The 18778-nt window shown below is 35.1% G+C and overlaps 1 protein-coding gene across 2 annotated transcripts in view; it reads right to left on the bottom strand.

The window, feature by feature from the left end:
- Positions 1-12511: 12511 nt before the first annotated feature.
- Positions 12512-18778, bottom strand: part of LOC149087336 (uncharacterized) — a 36760-nt gene continuing 30493 nt past the window's right edge. For both annotated transcript variants that reach the window (XM_089231390.1, XM_089231391.1), the window contains exon 11: positions 12512-17530. In XM_089231390.1, the coding sequence (XP_089087516.1) occupies positions 14970-17530 (2561 nt within the window). In that variant the 3' untranslated portion in view covers positions 12512-14969. The remainder of the gene's footprint in view (positions 17531-18778) is intronic.

Raw genomic sequence — 18778 nt, 5'->3', positions numbered from 1 at the left:
CGATTGATTTTGTTTATTGTATGTCAAAAAATGCCACTTAAAAAGGAAAAAATATTTATTTATGTGGATCGATATCTTTACTAAGACCATCTGATCACACAGAGTGATTATTATTAAAGTTACCTTACTCTGTGTGTGTGTGAATATTTTTTCTCAGAAACTACTCATCCGAACACAGCCAAATTTTTAGAATATCATAATAAGACCATGGGAGAGAAATTTATGCAGTAAAAGAAAATAGTTCAATTTATGACCACCATGTGAAAAATTGGTACTTTTTTAATTGCAGTTTTTTCCCATGGTCCATAAGCGTATATACCGAGTTTCAATGGAATGCGTCCACCACAGCAGACGCAACAGAGGTCTGAGTACCAACCTATGTAGCACCCGTTCTGATGGATGTATTCCATTGAAACATTAGTACATACGCGTTATGGACCATGAAAAAAAAAATGCAATAATAATGTTCCTGTTTTTCACCTGGTTGTCAAAAATTGAACTATTTTTTTTATTGCATATATATCTCTCTCCCATGGTCCCATTAAGATATACTGAAAATTTGGCCGTGTTCGGATGTGGGCTTGAGACGAAAATGAAAATAGCGCCCTTTATGTTGTATCTCTCTGAAAATCCTTTGACATCAGATGAAAGAGAGCCTTCAGTAAAAGCTTTTCTGTAACGTCGCTTCATATTTTCAATTATGCCCTGGTCCATAGGCTGAATAAGTGGAGTTGCATTCCTTGGGAGAAAGAGACACGTTACTTAGCCATCATCACTTTTGGGTTCACAAGAGGGAGGATGTGCACGACCACCTAGATAACTGTGTAATTTAGGAGGTCATGGATGTGTCGGGGAATTGTCCATCAACAGCAGTGCTTCCTACGGCAGCAGCTTTTCGGATATATGAGCTCTAACTTGAGGCACGAAAGCGTTGTGAAACCATTCCGAAAATATTGTTTGGCCCATCCAAGCAATTTTTTGGGCATAATAGTTCACAGGCAATGTGTTCGTATTCAATTTTTCGAAAGCACGTAGTTTTTTTGGATTTACCAATTAAAAGCAATAAAAAATTATTGATTATGATAGTTATGACGGAAAACTATGACAGAAAAAAAAAATCACGAAATTATTATATCGATGTCCCATAAAATACGGGTCATAAGATCATTCCAAGTTCAAAAGATTTTCCAAGGCACCATGCACATGTTGCTGCCAAAGCCCGAAACGCGGCCAATGCTCGACGGGGCCGACCATTTCTCGAAGTGGCCGGGGATCCCTGGCCAAAGCTTGATGTGCTGATGTAAAACGGCCCGGTAGGAGCCAAATCCATTTTTTTTCCACCTACGTGTGATCAACTACATAGGATTAGCTCCATGCGACGAGCGAAAAAAACAATAAAAATAATTATATAAACATATAGTTCTTCCTGACAAATTTTGGAGTAAAAATGATCGCATCGTGATTTAATTGCGGTTTGATGGGTTGCCATAACTAACGTTAACATAATTATCACGAAAAAATGCTCCAACTTGACGATGATACCGAATCATATCTTTTGTTATCGGACATTGGCCAGGGATCACCGAACATTTCGCGAACCGGAATGTCCGAAATTCGGACGATGGCCATATCAATATTTAACGAAACTGGCCAATTTATGGCTTTGGAAGTAATATACACAAACATACGCAAAAGTCCAACAGGTGATTCGCCTTAAAAAACAAATGCACATAAAACTGATACTTATCAATACGCAGCAACCCTGAAGTTCATGAATTTTGCCACTTTTCTAGTGTAAAATAAGCCTAAAAAATGTTTTATGATTTCGAAAATTTTTGAAAAAAAATTAATAGGAGTTTTTTTATATTTTTATCACAGATATTTCAGTGAATTCTCATTCATGAATCATTTTACCTGTTGCAGGATAAAACTCCTTTCGGTGAGAGAAAGATTCATCGAAAGACTGGTTATTTTTGGAGATGATGATTACAAGGAAGAAAATTCATCGCCCTCCACGGGGACTCGAACCCCGGTTTCGTTAGCCGGACGAGTGCTCTACCAACTAAGCTATGGAAACAGACAGTATATTTCAACCTTGGAGCGTATATATATATATATATATGTTGAAAGGCTCTGTACACATGGACGGCGGCAGCAGTCAACTAATAGCTCGTGAATGACAGGTCACCAGATGGCCACATGTATATAGAAATGCCCTCTCCACTTGTTAATACAGGATTCCTCGAAAGACTGGTTATTTGTGATGATTACAAATAACCAGTCTTTCGATGAATCTTGTATTAACAAGTGGAGAAGACATTTCTATATACGAGAGAAAGAAATGCTAATTTTAATAATTGTAATTTTTTTTTATTTGGAACCGTATGACAATCAAACAGAGGGAATTGCATTTTACTGGCGAACTGTTGATCCTAGAGGTATACTTCCAATTAGAATAAGTTTCCAAATAACGTGTAGTAATCAGATATATCATTTGTGGTTCAAGGGATTGTGTAGTTATTAAAATATAAAAATTAACTTTTTATACAGCTCCGTGTGGTCTAAAACTCAATTAGAAAATTGTTGCCCCACAAGAAAAAATCTATCTTTCTAAGTGCAATATTCTATAAGATATTTTTGAATATTTTGAAATTTTGGGGAAAAAACAGCTCGGAAAATCCGTTTTACCCGCATTTAAATTTTTTTTTTTTTTCAAAAATTTCCTCCGTTTTTTTTCGAATTTGAATATTGCACTTAGAAACATGGAATTTTTTTTGTTGGCATCAGGAAAGACAAGGTAAAAATTTTCCAACTGGGTTTTTGCGGGACTATATTAAAAAGTTAATTTTTTGTATTTAATAACTATACAACCTCATGCAAAATGAATGACATATCTCAGTATTACATGTTGTTTGGAAACTTTTTCTAATTGGAAGTATGCTTTCTAGGATCAACGGTTCGCCAGTAAAATGCTATACTGCCTGTTTGCTATGCACCCTGTATATTTACCCTAACAATCCCATGTTTGAAAAATGGCTCAACCATCACAGAATTTTTTTGTTTTTTGCTGATAGTTTTGTTTCAGTAGAATTTTTGTTATTTTATTGTTTTTTTTTGTTATTTTCGGACACTTTCGGTGAAGCACATTGTACATCGGGGTGTTCGACATTTAGAAGAGTGCGGGCCACTTCATTGATTTGAAAACGTGACATAGGCCACTTGATCAGGTGACCTGGGGTAGTGCCGCAGGTCATACAAGTGATCTGTGAATGTGGCGCGTGTAGCTTGAAGTAATGTGGAACTTCGCCGAAGTGATATGTGAATAATCCGCGCTCCTTCCTCACTAAAGTAATCTGGGAATATACCGTGGGACACCTAAATGATCTGGAACTGTGCCGCAGATCACTCAAGTTATCTGTAAATATGCTGCGGGTTACTCAAGTGAACTAGAAATGTGCCGCAGGCCATTCAAAAGATTTGGAAATGTAGCGCGGGCCACCCGAGTACTCTGGAACTGTGTTGCGGGTCACTTAAGTGCTCTTGAAATTTACTTTGCCGCGGTGATGTGTAAATAGGCCGTGAGTCAGTAGTGCTCTGGGAATGTGCCGCAAGTCTCTTAATTGACGTGCACCGCCTTCGCCACTTTAGTCATCTGGAAATGTGCCACTTAGTTTTCACAAAATTAGTTTTGGGATCGTGAGTCACATTAGATGACTCCAGGGGCCAGAACTGGCCCGCAGACCATTTTTTGAGACTGCGTACGTCGCAGATAAAATCATGATTGATATCAATCAATTGATAACACTATTTAAAGAAGGCATTAAAAAGCATCAAGTGAGAATACATTTATAGTAAAACCAATCTTTTACGGACATTTTTTAGGATGAAAAAATTCGTTCGTAAAAGACGGGTGACTGCTAATCAGGGGTTTCACAGCATACTTTTATTATTCATGGGGAAAATAATTATTTGGCCGTGAAAGAGGGGTGACCGTCACAAGAGGGGTTTCACTGCTTTAAATGTGTGAATGTTAAACTCGCGCTCCTTATAAAGACAAAATTCTCATGTAAGCATCTAACATTCATCGAGAGCTTATCAGTGAGAGAATTATCTATTCACTGCGCAGTTTAAAGCATCTCCGGCTGCCTTTCTTAGCATTTTTCTATGGAATGCTACTGGAATGAACTTCGATAACATTTTTGATTGAAATTGTCCCGAAATGGTGATAAAAATAATAATTCCCAACTACCATGTTTTCTATGGAAGGTCATTTTTTATGTCAAATTTTAAGCAAAATTCATGTAATATTCGAAACACGATTGTGTAAAATTCTATGAATTTTTTTTTTTTTTTGCAGTAGATTTAGCTCGTGATGATGCAGGTTCGCTACCCAAATTTCAAGGGTTTTATGGATGCTCATAAGTTACACCCGAAATCTGTTTTATTTGTGAGAATCTCGTGAATTGCATTCCACATATCGTCTGTAAAACAATAATACACAGGGCTCCCACACAAAAAATTACGAAAAGTAGGAAGGGGGGTGTGTTACCCCCCCCCCCCGCCGCCTTTGTGGACAACATAATAAAAAAAATTCCTCAAAAATTTATTATTTTAAATAACTTCTTTATTTTCATGGCGCTATTCAGTATCCTATAAGATTGATTCGAGCTAACGCAAAATGACAAATTACTTGGTTACAAAAACAATTTTAGGCCAAAACAGTATGCTAACAGCTGCTGATAATTAATTTCCGTCTCTCTCAAAAATATATATTACATTCTTTTTTGGAGTCTTCTCCAAAGTCCAGTCTGTCAACTCTCTTCGATACTGCACAACAACATCTACGCTTTTCACGAATGACGTTCTTTCGAGACCACTTTCAAAAGCACAGTGCAAAATGTGTAAATTACAAGCTCCGATGTAAATAAGTCAAAGTGAATCAGATGGTTTTACAGCGTTGTCCATCCTTTCTTTGAAGGAATTCGTTTACATTTTACTATTCAATGCCAGTTTAATCGTTTTTTACAAATGAAGCACTTTCATTTCTAGTTCTTTGCAAATATTGTTTATGCCCTTGCATGCCCTCAGACAACTGAATGCTATTGGGAGTATCAGGATCACCAAATTCAACTGCTTTTTTATGCAAACTGTTTCAGCTATACACAAAATGTGCACCATAATTTGAATGATGAATGTAAATTACTGTACAATGTCCACGACCATGAAGTGGTAAATACAAAATCATTTTTCCATCCAGACAGAAGCTTTTAATGACTACTCCACTTGCTGAGCACTCAAGCTAAGCAAGAAAGAAATTAATAAACCAAATGGTTAACGTATCACCCCCCAATAACCTGAAAAACGATGCAATTTCTTTGGCAGAATCATTATTTGCAATCTACTATATTTGTATTATTTGGCAGTATATTGATGGCTCCTTCCTCAATTAAAATTTTGCTGATAGGATTAGGCAAAAAAATTAGGAAAAGTAAGACAAGTGGGAGCCCTGCAGACAAGTGCATGTGATACTTTAATCCTAGAATATTAATTAAAAAAAAGCAGATAAAAACTGCATGTTAACTGCTTATATCTCTACATCTCTGAGATGTAGAGTCAGTATTCTAGGGTTATACTTTAGTTCTTGACTTTAACAATATATGGCAAAATATCATATTTTTGGTCATATTACATTAAATTTTGTAGTGATACAAATCAATAGATTTTTAGAAATCATGTTTCAAATTCAAGTAAAATGTCAAAAATAGCATTCTTCATATGAAAACACATTTGAAATTTCTATTCATGGATTACTTGCATGTAAAAATGCAACACTAAAGTGGACGTAACTTTGATTCTAAGTGTCTAATAAACAAAAAAAGGCCTGTTTTGGAATCACAATGGGGCTTTCATAGTTTTAAAAAATTGATGTTCTCTCCCAAAATGATGTTTTTTTAAACGTAGTCAGAAACCTTAAAATAAAATCAGTAACATTTATATTTACCAATATAACTTAATCTCGAATCGAGGACTAATCAATAAAAATAAAGCGCAGCCAAAACTGAAAAGAAAAAACTTATCTTTATTTTTAATGCAATTTTATTGCTCGAAGTACACTACTTTTCGAATTCACTTTCGGCAGGAAATAAAAAATAATTTATATGCTTCAATAAATATTTTTTTCTAACAAACAAATAATTGAAAAAAAGACAATCAATAACATTAAAAAATTATATAAAAAAAGAATAATAAATAGAAAAAAAAATTCAGTAACAAATCAGAATTTGTGCATCCCGTTCACACGAGCATGACAACAAACATAAGACGCGAGAATGTCACATGCTCATACATACTAAAGCGAACAGTACAATACTGTAACAGCAACAAAGACAAATGTTTGTATTAAATGCATAGTTACACACACACACACACACACATCAGTCAAGCTCGAGTAATCATTTGTTGACATGAGTGAGAGATTCACGGACATAAATGATTGAACCGGACATAAAAAGCGATTTTTTGTTTTTACATGTTTATAACCGAAACTAAAACTACTAGCAATCGTCAGCTATTTCGGGAATCAACACTCAACAACATTCATTCACACTCGTTACTCCACCACTTTGTGCGTCCCAGGTTACGTCATTTCTCACAGAAAAAACACATTCTTTTCCCATCACACATGCATGATTCAATGACATTCCTTATACATATCATATATCGCTGGAAATCAACATGAAAACATTGACTTAGTCTCAATTTTACACAGGGAAAAAAATCCTATAAACAAAATTTCATGTGTTCACATTACTTTTATATATACATTAGAAAACTGAATTTCGTGATTTGTGTGACTTACAATATCTTAACAATACACTTAAAGCTACGAACAGCACCATCAAGGAAAGACTCATAGGAAAGCATATTAGTAACAGTAGGAATGAAAAAGTGTGTATAAACCAATTAAGAATCATACATGGAGTTACAATTTTCTCTAAAATAGTTGTTGTATAAAATCAAGCAACAGCAGTTTATGTATTACAAACAGCTATTGCTTAACATGTAATTTTTCACTGAACAGCCAATTACTGTTGGTGAAATCTACGAGTGATAAAAAGATTCGTAGAAATAAAACAAACTCTAATTAAAATAACCAACATTAAAACTATCTTGAGGTGTTGACATTTTCATGCTATTATAACAATTTGTACTAAATTTTTCCTTTCTTTAGAGTATGCAACTACAAAGGCTGGACAAATCCCAGGTACCAAGTTGCCATGACAAATAAGAAATTAGTATTGGCGCCTAAAATTTTCTATGGGCAGTCGCGGAATTGAAATCTGAGGACAATACAAAATTTTTGAGACTTATATCAGCGTATCGATCAATAACAAAGACAGCAACTATGTCCAGGAAGAGAAGAAAGAAATACAATTTTTTACCTGTTTTTTTTGGAAAAAAATGTTTGGCGCCTAAAACATTGTTCTGGCACCTAGATATTTTCGAAATTTGTCAAGCCCTGGAAACTACAACTATTTGTACTGAGTGGAAAATGATGGCCAATTTGCGAAAATGTTCTTGGAATCTGAAGTTTTCAGTCTTCAGTTTTTTATTGTGAGCCTAAGTTTCAAAATGTCATGAACATCTGCCTAGTTAGGAAAGTTTTTCTTGACTGAAAATCTGAAGGTACCCTGCATGACCAAAAAAAGTTGTTGCTGCATCTCATACATTATCAGCTGTGCAAGCTTCAGTATAATTGCAAGGGTTGGTTCCGTTTGGCTAGATTACAGGCTCAGCAATACTGACCAATAATGAAATTAAACTGTGCATCTCTGCGTATTTGATGACTATATATATTCCTGTATCTCCATCAATGGACATTATTTTTCTGAATGAGATGACATGTTTCAGGATGAAAGTAGGAAAATATACCTGCCTCATAAATTTTGTTGAGAGCACGAGACATTATTTGGATACTTATCGGCCACCAAAGAACTGCCTCAAGAGTGTGCAACAGATGCAGTTGCACCAGACTGCCATGCTTTGTGCGGCCCCAGAATTCACATTAAATTATTGGAGGCTTTCAAAAATTCTCAAATTTCTTGCATTAATTTTGAAATTTTTATCAATTATGGAGTAATTAGTTTAATTTACTCTTAATTTTCATCAATTCTGAAATCATTTCTTTCATTAATTTTGCTATCATTGTTTTCATCAATTCTGGAATTATTTCTTCTAATGATTAATGGTAAATAAAATTAATAGTAATAAAATTATTCATATATAAATAATTACACTAATCATAAAATCTGTAATTATTTATTCAATGTATTCTGGACTTATTTCTTTTGTTGATTATAAAAGTTTTCATTAATTCTAGAATTACTTCTTCTGTTAATTTTGAATTTTCATAGATTCTAAAACTATTTCATTCATAGCGTCGGGAATTATTTCTATCATTAATAATAAAAGTGCTGAACTTTCATTGATGCAGGATTTATTTATTTCAATTATTTCTAGTTTATCAATTCTAAAATTTTGGTTAGTTTTGAGAATTGTTTCTCTCATTAGTTTAAAATTAACTTCATCAATGAATTTTCATCCATTTTTGTGTTAATTTACAATTGTTTGTGTTTGAAATTTTTTGTACGGATATTTCTCAGCATTCTTGTGTAGTCTGAAATAATAGATGCTATTCCCCTCCCCCACAAAATATAAAAATTGGGGCAAAGGGGGTCCTAAACATGTTTGTTGTAATATAATTGTTGAGATGCACCTATTATTTTTGCACCAAGCCTCACATCTGCAAGGGCAGCAATGGGCTACCATCAAATCTAAATCAAGCTATTGCCAATGGAACTTGTTCAAGAGGAATCAGAAAAGTTAGCCATTCGATTCCTTTTCTATCAATCAAAAATATTAATGAAATATTGATTTAAATACAACTGAAAATAAGCATTTAGATAGTGCATGACTATTAATATAATGAATGTGGGCAGTGGTGTGAATTCACTACAAAGTATTGGGGTGTGGGACATTATTTTTGGCCAGATTGTGTATTTGGTATTAAATATCTAGGAAGAATGTTTTTACCATATCAGTGTAAAATATAACTGTTTAGAGAACTTGCTATGAGATAGTAAAAAAAAAAAAATGTGCCAAAGTAAAATAACATACGTATAGTGGCCATGTTTGATATATAATACACTAGTCATCATGAATTCCTTCACTTGAATTCTTCTAACAGACATCACATATGCATTGTCCCGATAAGAGTGGGGCTCACATGGCCCCCAGCCAGAGGACCTATGGTTTTTTCTGTATTCTCAGGATGCAAATTTAAAATAGAAGTGCCCGTGAAAGACTGGTCCGGGAGAACCCGCAAAAAAACCCAGCACGTATGGCCTTGATGCAAGATGTGGAGGGGGAGAGCATGCACATATTTAATACATTGTGTTGTCAAATTGTATTAATGTACTAAAATAAAATGCATAAAAAGTGCATCCTTTAAAAGTCTATCATAGCATAGAAAACCTTTCACCAACTAATTTACACATAATATAAATTTAAAACAATTATCTTCTGCAAAATTATCAATGAAATTCTTGCGGTCACTCTTCTGATCATAAAACAACTCTTTTAACATCCTTACATACAAGGCTTTTGGTAAAAAATTTAAACGGCATGCAGCTGAAGTACCAGCAATGGATCTCTGAAACTGATATCTTTGTCAACATTAGGGAAATGAAGGGGAAAAAAAATAAGCGAAGAGCAGGTTTAAGCCAACCTTTCTATATATATGTGTGATGCTTCTTAGTGAAGTAGGAAGCAAAAAATCAGCTTTGAGGAAAAGAAACAGAAAAAAGATTATTTCCATTCACAGAAGTTACTAATGTCGTGATGATGAAAGGGAGAGAAGCGAAAGAGCTTCTTTCCCTCTAGGACTACTTAAAAATAGCTCTAGGGCTCTCTTCCATCAACTTTAAGTTGAGATATTTTGCCCTGGTAAAGAAAGGAGATAGTAAATATAGTATTTTGGATAAAGTGTTGCAGCTCAAAGTAGAATTTGAAATTTATCAGAATCAAATATGCCAGAATGTAACACAAATTATTCCCCAGTTGCAAAAAATACATATTTTCACTTAATGATGAAATTCACTTAATAATTCACTGATTCTAACGATCACCCATATAAACATGTCCAATTTTGAAGGGGAAAAAGTGCATATTAGATTCAAGTAAATACAATATTCAGAGGCGGCTTATAATCTGCAACCACTCAACTTGATTAACATAATTCAGCCTCTTGATCATTATTTCATGGATAATTTTCATTCCTGAAATTCTTCCAAGGTAGCAATTAATACTGCAAATATTTTTTAGAACACAATTTTTCTGCAAATACAAGCACAGAAATAAACAGACAGTAAACAGCTATGTACTTGAAACTGCTTAACCTCAAAAACAAGAACAGACATTTGCCATCAAATTAAGTTTGGTACAGTGGATTTCAAAAGTTCTGCTTAGACAAGAAATCCAGCAACTGCTCAAGCTGATAAGAATAGCACTAGTAAAAAGAAGCTTTATCAGCTATGATAAGTTTTTCTGAGAAATCTGATCAGTTCAACTACAGTGACTGTGCAAGCTTCCTGACTTGTCCCATGTTTCTATTATAATTTACAATATATACTTTATTTTTCGTTACGCTCTTTGTTAAGCCCTGGTTCAATTTTTTACATTATTTCGAAAATATATAAACCTACAATGCTATGCTTTCCTAATGCATAGGCTCACCCAGACAAGACGGGGGTGGAGGAGTGTCTCTTGCTGCAAAAGGAGCCTATGATGACCTTTCATAGTGATTACCTAAGCATCATACTCTTGTAGGAGGTCTCCCTCCACAAAGCATGTATCAGGAGATCCAAGATGCTGTATAGGTGGTCCTGAACTATTTTCATTCAAGTAGAAAATTCAAACGAGCAAGATTTCCTTTCTGTTATTGTTTCTGAAATTTCAACACCACATGGTAACAGTTGTAGGCTCTAGTCCTACAAATATTTTTAAATTTAGGGATAAAATTAAATACGACGTGAATATTGTGTGAATTATTTATTCAAATTATTATTGAGTTGTTTACATTATCATTTGCTCAGTCTCCTTTCTCTGGAGGGTGGCAAAGCGATGGCAAATTTTTGTTTCACAATACAAAGGAAAGGCAATATAAGAAAGGAAATATTCTAACCAAATCTAGATATGTGGCCATTTTGTAAAAGTTCTGTACAAATACGAGGGTTTATACGCAGAATCAAATTTAGGTTTGATTCCCCCATCATGGCACAATCCACATGGGTAAAGAACTTGTATCCTGAAAGGGACAGAGCCTGGGTCCTGTCTGGTCTGACAGATTTAGGTTTAATGGGCTTCTAGGCTATTGAAGGTAATGGGGCTAATTATGTCCCAGCTCAGCTGTCCTTTGTAAACAACAAATTGTTGCTTTTTTTGTGCTGAATATATAATACATGGTAATTTAAGGACCTAATATAAAGCATTTTAAAAATTGGTAATGTGTGATAACAAAATTCAAGTCTTCCAACTATAATGTGTTATAATTTGATCTGTGAGCAATTTCTCCAAAAAAAATAACAATTTGAGATTTTTTAAGCCCTCTGCAGACCTCTAAGCTGTAGGCTGCAGCCTGTCCAGCCAAGAGGGAAATCCAGAGCACTAGTTATATGTTCAATCAGCATTTGCTAATATGTATCTAGATGGGTGATTCAAGTATCAAGAGTCAATTTTACTCCTCCAAATTTTGAGTTGAACTTGATTTGTATTAGAAACAAAGAAACATTAAGGAAGAAAACAGGTCTTTTCTGGATATTGTTGCCAGTTCATTAAAAGTTGCATGACGTGTTTGAGTGCGGCGACTGATTTTCTTAAAAAAGTAGTCATGATTAGTTGTATTACAAAGAATGTGGAAGAATTTCCGGCCAAATACTTTAATTAATTTTGTTGTATGGATGAGACAGTCACTGCATATAGTTGAACTTGGGATTGTATGAGAAGCAAAGGGACACATTAAGGGAGGATATAGACCTACTTTTCTGGATATCATGATGAGGTGAACTCGGAAAGATAAGTCACCTGGTCTCTGATGGGAATCGAACCCAGGTTTTCTTGGTAATCAGGCAAACGTGTAACCATGCAGACCGCTAGAGACATGACCCTGCTTTCCTTATTTCAAGCACCATGTCACAAGGTGCTGAAAAAGAGGCATTTAGTAGCCTCCCTTAACTTCAGCAAATGACCTCCAAGGTGGGATGGTAGAAAGTTAGATGGCCCAGTGAATCAAAGAAAAATAGACCCGTTTTCCTTAAAAGCAGGGATTTTTTGACTCCATTAAGAGCTGGGATAAGGTGAAATCACCAGAGTCTTATATCTATTTGAGATTTTTTTCCTTCTCAATTTCAAGATGTTTATAGCATCAAAAAGTTTTTTTTCTCCTTTTCCAAAAAAAAAAAAAAATCAAATAAAAAATATACAATTTTGATCATAAACCAGTTTGTGTTATGCATTCACTCATGGCCGGTCTAAATTAGAGGCGGTCGAAGCAAAGAGTGCCATTTTTCAGACTCAATCTTGTTTTACTATACATATGGTTTTACATATAACAAGAAACTGATACAACCATGTGGTTAAGACTTTTCACAAAATTGCAATTGCAATATGAAATTTGTCACCTGACAGTTGAGTGGTTAGAGTGTTAGTCATTGGCTGCACAAGTTGAATCCACATGAATGCATTTCATATTTTGAACTTGTTTTGGCATTGATACTTCTAAACATTTAATTTTTACTTGTGAGCTGTTCAGGAAGTTTCTGTAATTACTAGCAGAATGGCTCAGAGGTATACATGAATTCCTATTTCTTGACAAGCCAAGCAAGGATAATTTTTTACTGTAATCAGGGCCGTCATTTCAACTTTTTCCAGGAAGGGGGGGGGCAAACTTTTTCCAGAAGGGTGCAAAGAACATGTACTCAATGTATGCACATATATATATATATATATACCTTTTTAGTGTATTTTCAAAACCCAGGGGGGGGGGCAACGGCCCCCTGACCCCTCCCAAATGACGGGCCTGTGTTGAATTTTGGTGGGAAATACCATGCATGGTGGAGACACAATGTGGTGCATTCTTCAACAATTGTAGAAAAGTAAGTTGCAAGCAACAAAGGACATTTTTGTATTATTCTACTCTATGTAAATCATATAAATACAGTGTGTTGCTCAAAATGTAACACCCCCTATTTTTTTAAATATTGACGCTAACCTTTTTTTTTGTCATGAAATGACATTCCGGGTATCTCTCATTTGCTTAATATAACCCCCTCAAAAGTTTCCCCTCCTAGATATTTCTATGCTTGCCAATTTAAATTGATTAATTAAATGGATTAATTTCATTTAATCACACAAGATTAATTGCTCATTTGTTGGAACCTCTTTCTCAATTTTGCAAGGGGTATGAGAACATAAATATGACAACATTCAAGCCAATTGTAGTAGGCAGTCAGAGGAAAATAATACACGAAATGTATTTCAGAAATAAAAAGCCATTAGAATTCAAATGAAGCATGCGAATATGGCATAATGCAGAAAATCATAGGTTTTGCCTTTGTATTTGAGCAAGGGGAATCCTCAGGTTGATGCTAATTTAAGAACAATGCTTTAAATAAAAAGCCAGTAAATTGTGCTTAGTTAAAGTTGATGATGGCAAGATTGGTTCATTTGGTCAGTTTTTAATCAAGTACCTCCTATAATGACATTACAACAAGGTTTGACTGCATATTTCAGAGCAACCAGAATAGTTTCAAGATTGCTTTCATATATTTTAGATATATTTGACATCCATATTTTTTACAGGCATCTTTTTTTCAGCCACCTCATTGGGCATTTGGCCTTTTGAGGTCTTTGCATTTATATATATCTAATATTCTAAGTATTCACAAAAATTCAATAAACTCAAACTGATAGACGATTACATTTGATCTGTATACTCAAACATGCCATTTCCTCAAAGAAAATGCATGCTTCATGCAGTTTTTCAGCATATACACATATCAAGATAATTCATAATGAGCATATGGCACTAAAAAAGAAGCTCTTAATGGTTTCTGAACTATCAAAACGGATGAGAATCAGATCAATTATTATCATTATTATTTTCTCATGGAATGAAAGTCCATAATTTCTCCGCAAGCTCTTTATATTAGTATAATAACAAAATTTCTAATATGGTTAATAAAAATTATATGAATATGAGGTACGTCAAACATTATTTTTTTCTTCTCATAGGAAAAACAGTCGATTTTGTAATAACTAAACGTTTAAAAAATAAATGACGTTCATAGTGGTGAAATGTATTTTTTAAAAAAACTGAGATAATAAAAAAAACGGATATAATAAAAACAAAACTGACGAGATATAATCTCTCCTAAAATATTGAGATAATTACAAGTTTTCTAAAAATCTCGCTAGACTAACAAAGTACACAAAAGCACTCCGTACAATAAGAAGCGTGTGCAATATGCAAAGGAAGCTTATAAAATTTGTCATTGGATTGTCTATATAATGACACAATCAATAACAAATATATCCAACGTGGTCTCCATGTTATGTACATGAATTTCTACTAAAAACTGGCTATACAATGACTAACACTGACTAATAACATGATGCCCGAAAGTTTAATGTCACGTAGACTAGATGATTTTTCTTTTATCGTCTCGTAGAAAGAAAAAACTGTTTTTCACGCTCAACGTGAAAAATAATTGGAAAAAAACTTTCATAAACAGTTAAAAAAAATTATTTTTTTATAGAAAGAACAAATAATGAAAGATGAGATCAGTACGTCAGGATTACATAGCAGAAGTATATAGAGAAAGAGACAGAGATAGAGAGAAGCTTAAACTTGTTCACCTCTGCACGATTTCAATGAGACTCTTTATCGTTTCCTGCATATCTGAAAGTAGTTTCAAATTCACAGAGTGGCAACTCGAATGCAGTTGCTCCTTCTGGCTCTCCAGAAGCGAGATCAGTTCAAGAAACTGTACCTGGTCTTGCGATGGTAGATGCACAGCGTGGTAATTGCATGCAGAGCAGAACAGAACTGCTCTATCCAATACTTGAGCCAGCCTGGAGTTGGAACCGTGAGGTGTATTGATCGCCTGGCCAATCATGTCCTCGAGCACTTTGTAGATTTCGAGAACAGAATTCTTGCTCAACTCTCTACCTTGCTTACCTCTGCCATTTTTTTGCGCAGCTTTAACGTCGCTGCTGGTAGAAATGGAATGTCTTTTGCCTTTTTTTGTTCCCTCAGTTTCAGGAGACGAAGCTTTCTTTTGAAGCTGAGAAGAATTGGTCCTCTCTGGGATGGCAGTGTCTGAGCCAGGACTGATGACAGTTTTTTCCTCAGACTCACGACAAAGTAACCTTTCATTACATTTGCCAAAATTTTCTCCAACTTTCAAGAAAGGGCTAGAGTCATCAGTTTCATTCACACATTTGGATGAAGATAGATCCATCTTACGACTACCAACAACAGAAACACTGTCTGACAAAACAGTGTCTGAATCATTGTCGAAATCGATGCATGGACTACTTTTACCATCTGAATAAGTTACTTTGTCATAGATGACTAGCTCTCTTTCCCATAATTTCTTCAGGTTGCTAATGTTTCCAGAGCTCAATCTACGGCAGTTACTGTCTTTTATCATCATATTTGCTTTCTCTGAAACAAATGCCTCACTCAGGCTGCGTTCACGTTTTGGATCTCTTGTGCCATCAGTGGTGGCAGTGTTGGTTAGCTTGTCTTCGGATTGCGGTGACTGACAAGTCTCATCTTTTGACACATGAGAATTTGACTTCCTGCTACCATTCACAGTAGGTTTCACGGGCGTTCCAGCCTTGTTCTTTTCTCCTTTAGCTGAATGTTTTTTACGACTTTGTGATATACTAGGGGAACAGGTATCGTCATCCATACCAGAAGCATTTTGAAACTCTTCAGGAGCAGGGATGACGTCTAACATTTGACGACTCATAGAATCAAAATCTGAATTGTATCCCTGATGCAAGGGACTATTTAATATCTCATTAGCTGCAGATGACTTAGTATCTTTGCTTTGACTAAATATATTCTCACTAGAAACATCCTTGATTGATGGCAGCTGCTGATTAGGACTAAACATGCAAGAAGAACTTGCAGAAAATTTCTTGGAGTTGCTTATCTTGGAAAGCGAAACGTGACTAGAGCTTCTGCTGCTACAGTTGTTACCATCTCCATCATCACAGTCTTTCTGATTGTATGATTCCAAGTTTGATGGGCTGTTCCGAGAATGTCGTTCCTTAGAGGAGGACTTTTTCTTGGCTCGCTTCTTGGCACTACGTTTGAGTGCTTTTGGATCAACAGCATCTGAATCAAAAGCCAGACTACTGTTTGTTTCCAGATTGCTCGACATGAAATTCTCCCACGAGGAGTGATGAGTGGAGCGATTCATAAAAATATTTGAAACATTACCCAGCATATCTACAGGTTCCCTGATACAAGTTAGACTACCACTACACTTTTTTCCTGCCTTCTTGGCCAAGATAAAACGATCTGATAAATTCTGCTTCCGGGACTTCATGTGGTGGGACTCTGCAATGGCGAAAGTATCCAACACGTCATTCATCTTGTTATGAGTGAGATCTGACTTCTGCCTCATGAAAAACTGATGAGAATTATGAACTGCTTGGTTTTCATAGGTCAGTCCACTGACTTTCCTTGAACTACATATTTCTACATGACTGACATTGGTCATAGAACTGACCACCTCTTCGTGCTCCACGTGAAGACATGGACTCAATCGAATATCAGTAACCTCATGCAAGCAATCAAGTTCACCTTCCATGATTGTCTCTGGAGGACAAACAGCACTGTCCGGCAGGCCGTATTCCTGCAGAGAATCCAAATAAGCACCAATGCGAACACCCTTCGGCAAAGTACCATATCGATTGATTGCTTTCTTCACATTTTGCACTTCTAATGCAGCGACTTGAACTTTCTTCCCTTCAGATTTTTTATCGTTTTGGCCATCTTTAGATTTCTGCTGGAAACTTAGAGGGGACGTCCGTCGCTTCGGTTTCTTGTTCCCATCTATTCCATTGCAATCAGCAGGATAACTTTCCAAAGGGGAACCATTCAACATGGCTCTATTGTTTGTCAAGTTGCTGTTTATCACATTTATGTCCCCTAGATTTCTAGCACCGCTGCCTTCATCTGGATAAGTGATTTTAGGTTCTGGGGTGGATTCATTGCACACTCTGTTGTTGTCACATATTTCGGTTGGACTCTCCCTGTGCACGAATTCTCTAAAAGAACTATTTCTGTCTGAGGATGGTGGCAGTGCTGGCTGTTTGTTTTGAGACGTTGATCTCTTTAGCTGCACAAAAACTGATTTCACAGTAAATTGACTTTTTGTTGTCACACAATGACTACCTGAAAAACAAAACAAATATGTAAAGAAATGAAAAATGCTTAACTGGTTTTTTTTTTCAAAACTTCAAACATAACCGGAAAAACAAAACCTTAAGTTATGTTATCACACTGGGGATGAATTATACCAGCAATTTTCACATGAAAATAAAATTTGTATTAATGTTTAACCAGCACATACAGGAAATGGAGACAGAAGACTGGTCTTTCCCACCATATTATTCTTTGTAGTTGAAAATTGTAAGTGCATAAAATCATCACATTGTTCAACAAGTAATTTTCTGTTACCTGTTCATGTGATAGTGTTTATTATAAGCTAATGAGAAAGGTGGTTTAATTCAAAAAGTACTTGATGAGTTGTTTTGAATTTTAATCTAAAAATTCAATATTCAATAACACAACTTAGACACCTGATGATGCCACCATCATTCATGTGGTGAGAAGGATCTGATAAATAAGTTAAATTAAAGCACTCCCCGTAATAAAGATTTATTGTGGTGAAAATAACCAGACTCGTATGTACGCTCTATGCAATCACTGGCGAAAGTTGAATATGGGAAACTCCAATCGTACTGGATTACCTTCAGTCACATCATCATGAACTGTTGTAAATGGAAAAATTGCTCTTATTTAAGTGGAACAAAACTCAAGTTCAAATTCTAGGAACTCAATATTTCAAAAGATATATGAGAAAAAAAAAATTTAAAGAGTATAAAAAACCTCAGCTATCACAGGGATTTATATGACTGGATCATGAAATATTGTTTCGCCGTCATTCATATGCTTTGACTCGGAGATAGCAGTTTTAGTGAGTAAGGGGGATAATTCCAGGTTGTTATTGCAGAGAGTTTCTTTCTAATAGGGTCATCAATGCATGAAATAACTTGCCTTCAGTTGTTGTGAATTCCCTCATGATAGGTAACTTTGAGAGGAAATATGATAAGCTCTGTGGGAGCAATTGAGAAGCTATCAATGCTTTGAATGAATGAAAACCATATTTTTATCAGCAAATTTATCTTAATTTTTCTTCTCTGAATTATTGCTATTGTGTTGCTGTATTCAGGCTATGACAACCATATTTTTATGGTCTTTTTCCCAATACTATTTATATTGATTTTTTTAAATTAATTTTTTTACCTTTGCCGTTATTTTCTTCCAGCCACCTTGTTGAACAATTTGCCTGTTGTGGCCTCTGACTTAATATTAATAAATGTCGAAAAAAAGGATGTGTTTTTTTGGTGGAGAAATTAA

Source organism: Pholcus phalangioides, unplaced genomic scaffold (assembly GCF_987345545.1).
Source record: "Pholcus phalangioides strain wild (caught in Gottingen) unplaced genomic scaffold, Ppha-v1.0 ptg000004l_1, whole genome shotgun sequence".
NCBI classification, from domain to species: domain Eukaryota; kingdom Metazoa; phylum Arthropoda; class Arachnida; order Araneae; family Pholcidae; genus Pholcus; species Pholcus phalangioides.
This window is presented reverse-complemented; position numbering and strand designations above follow the sequence as displayed.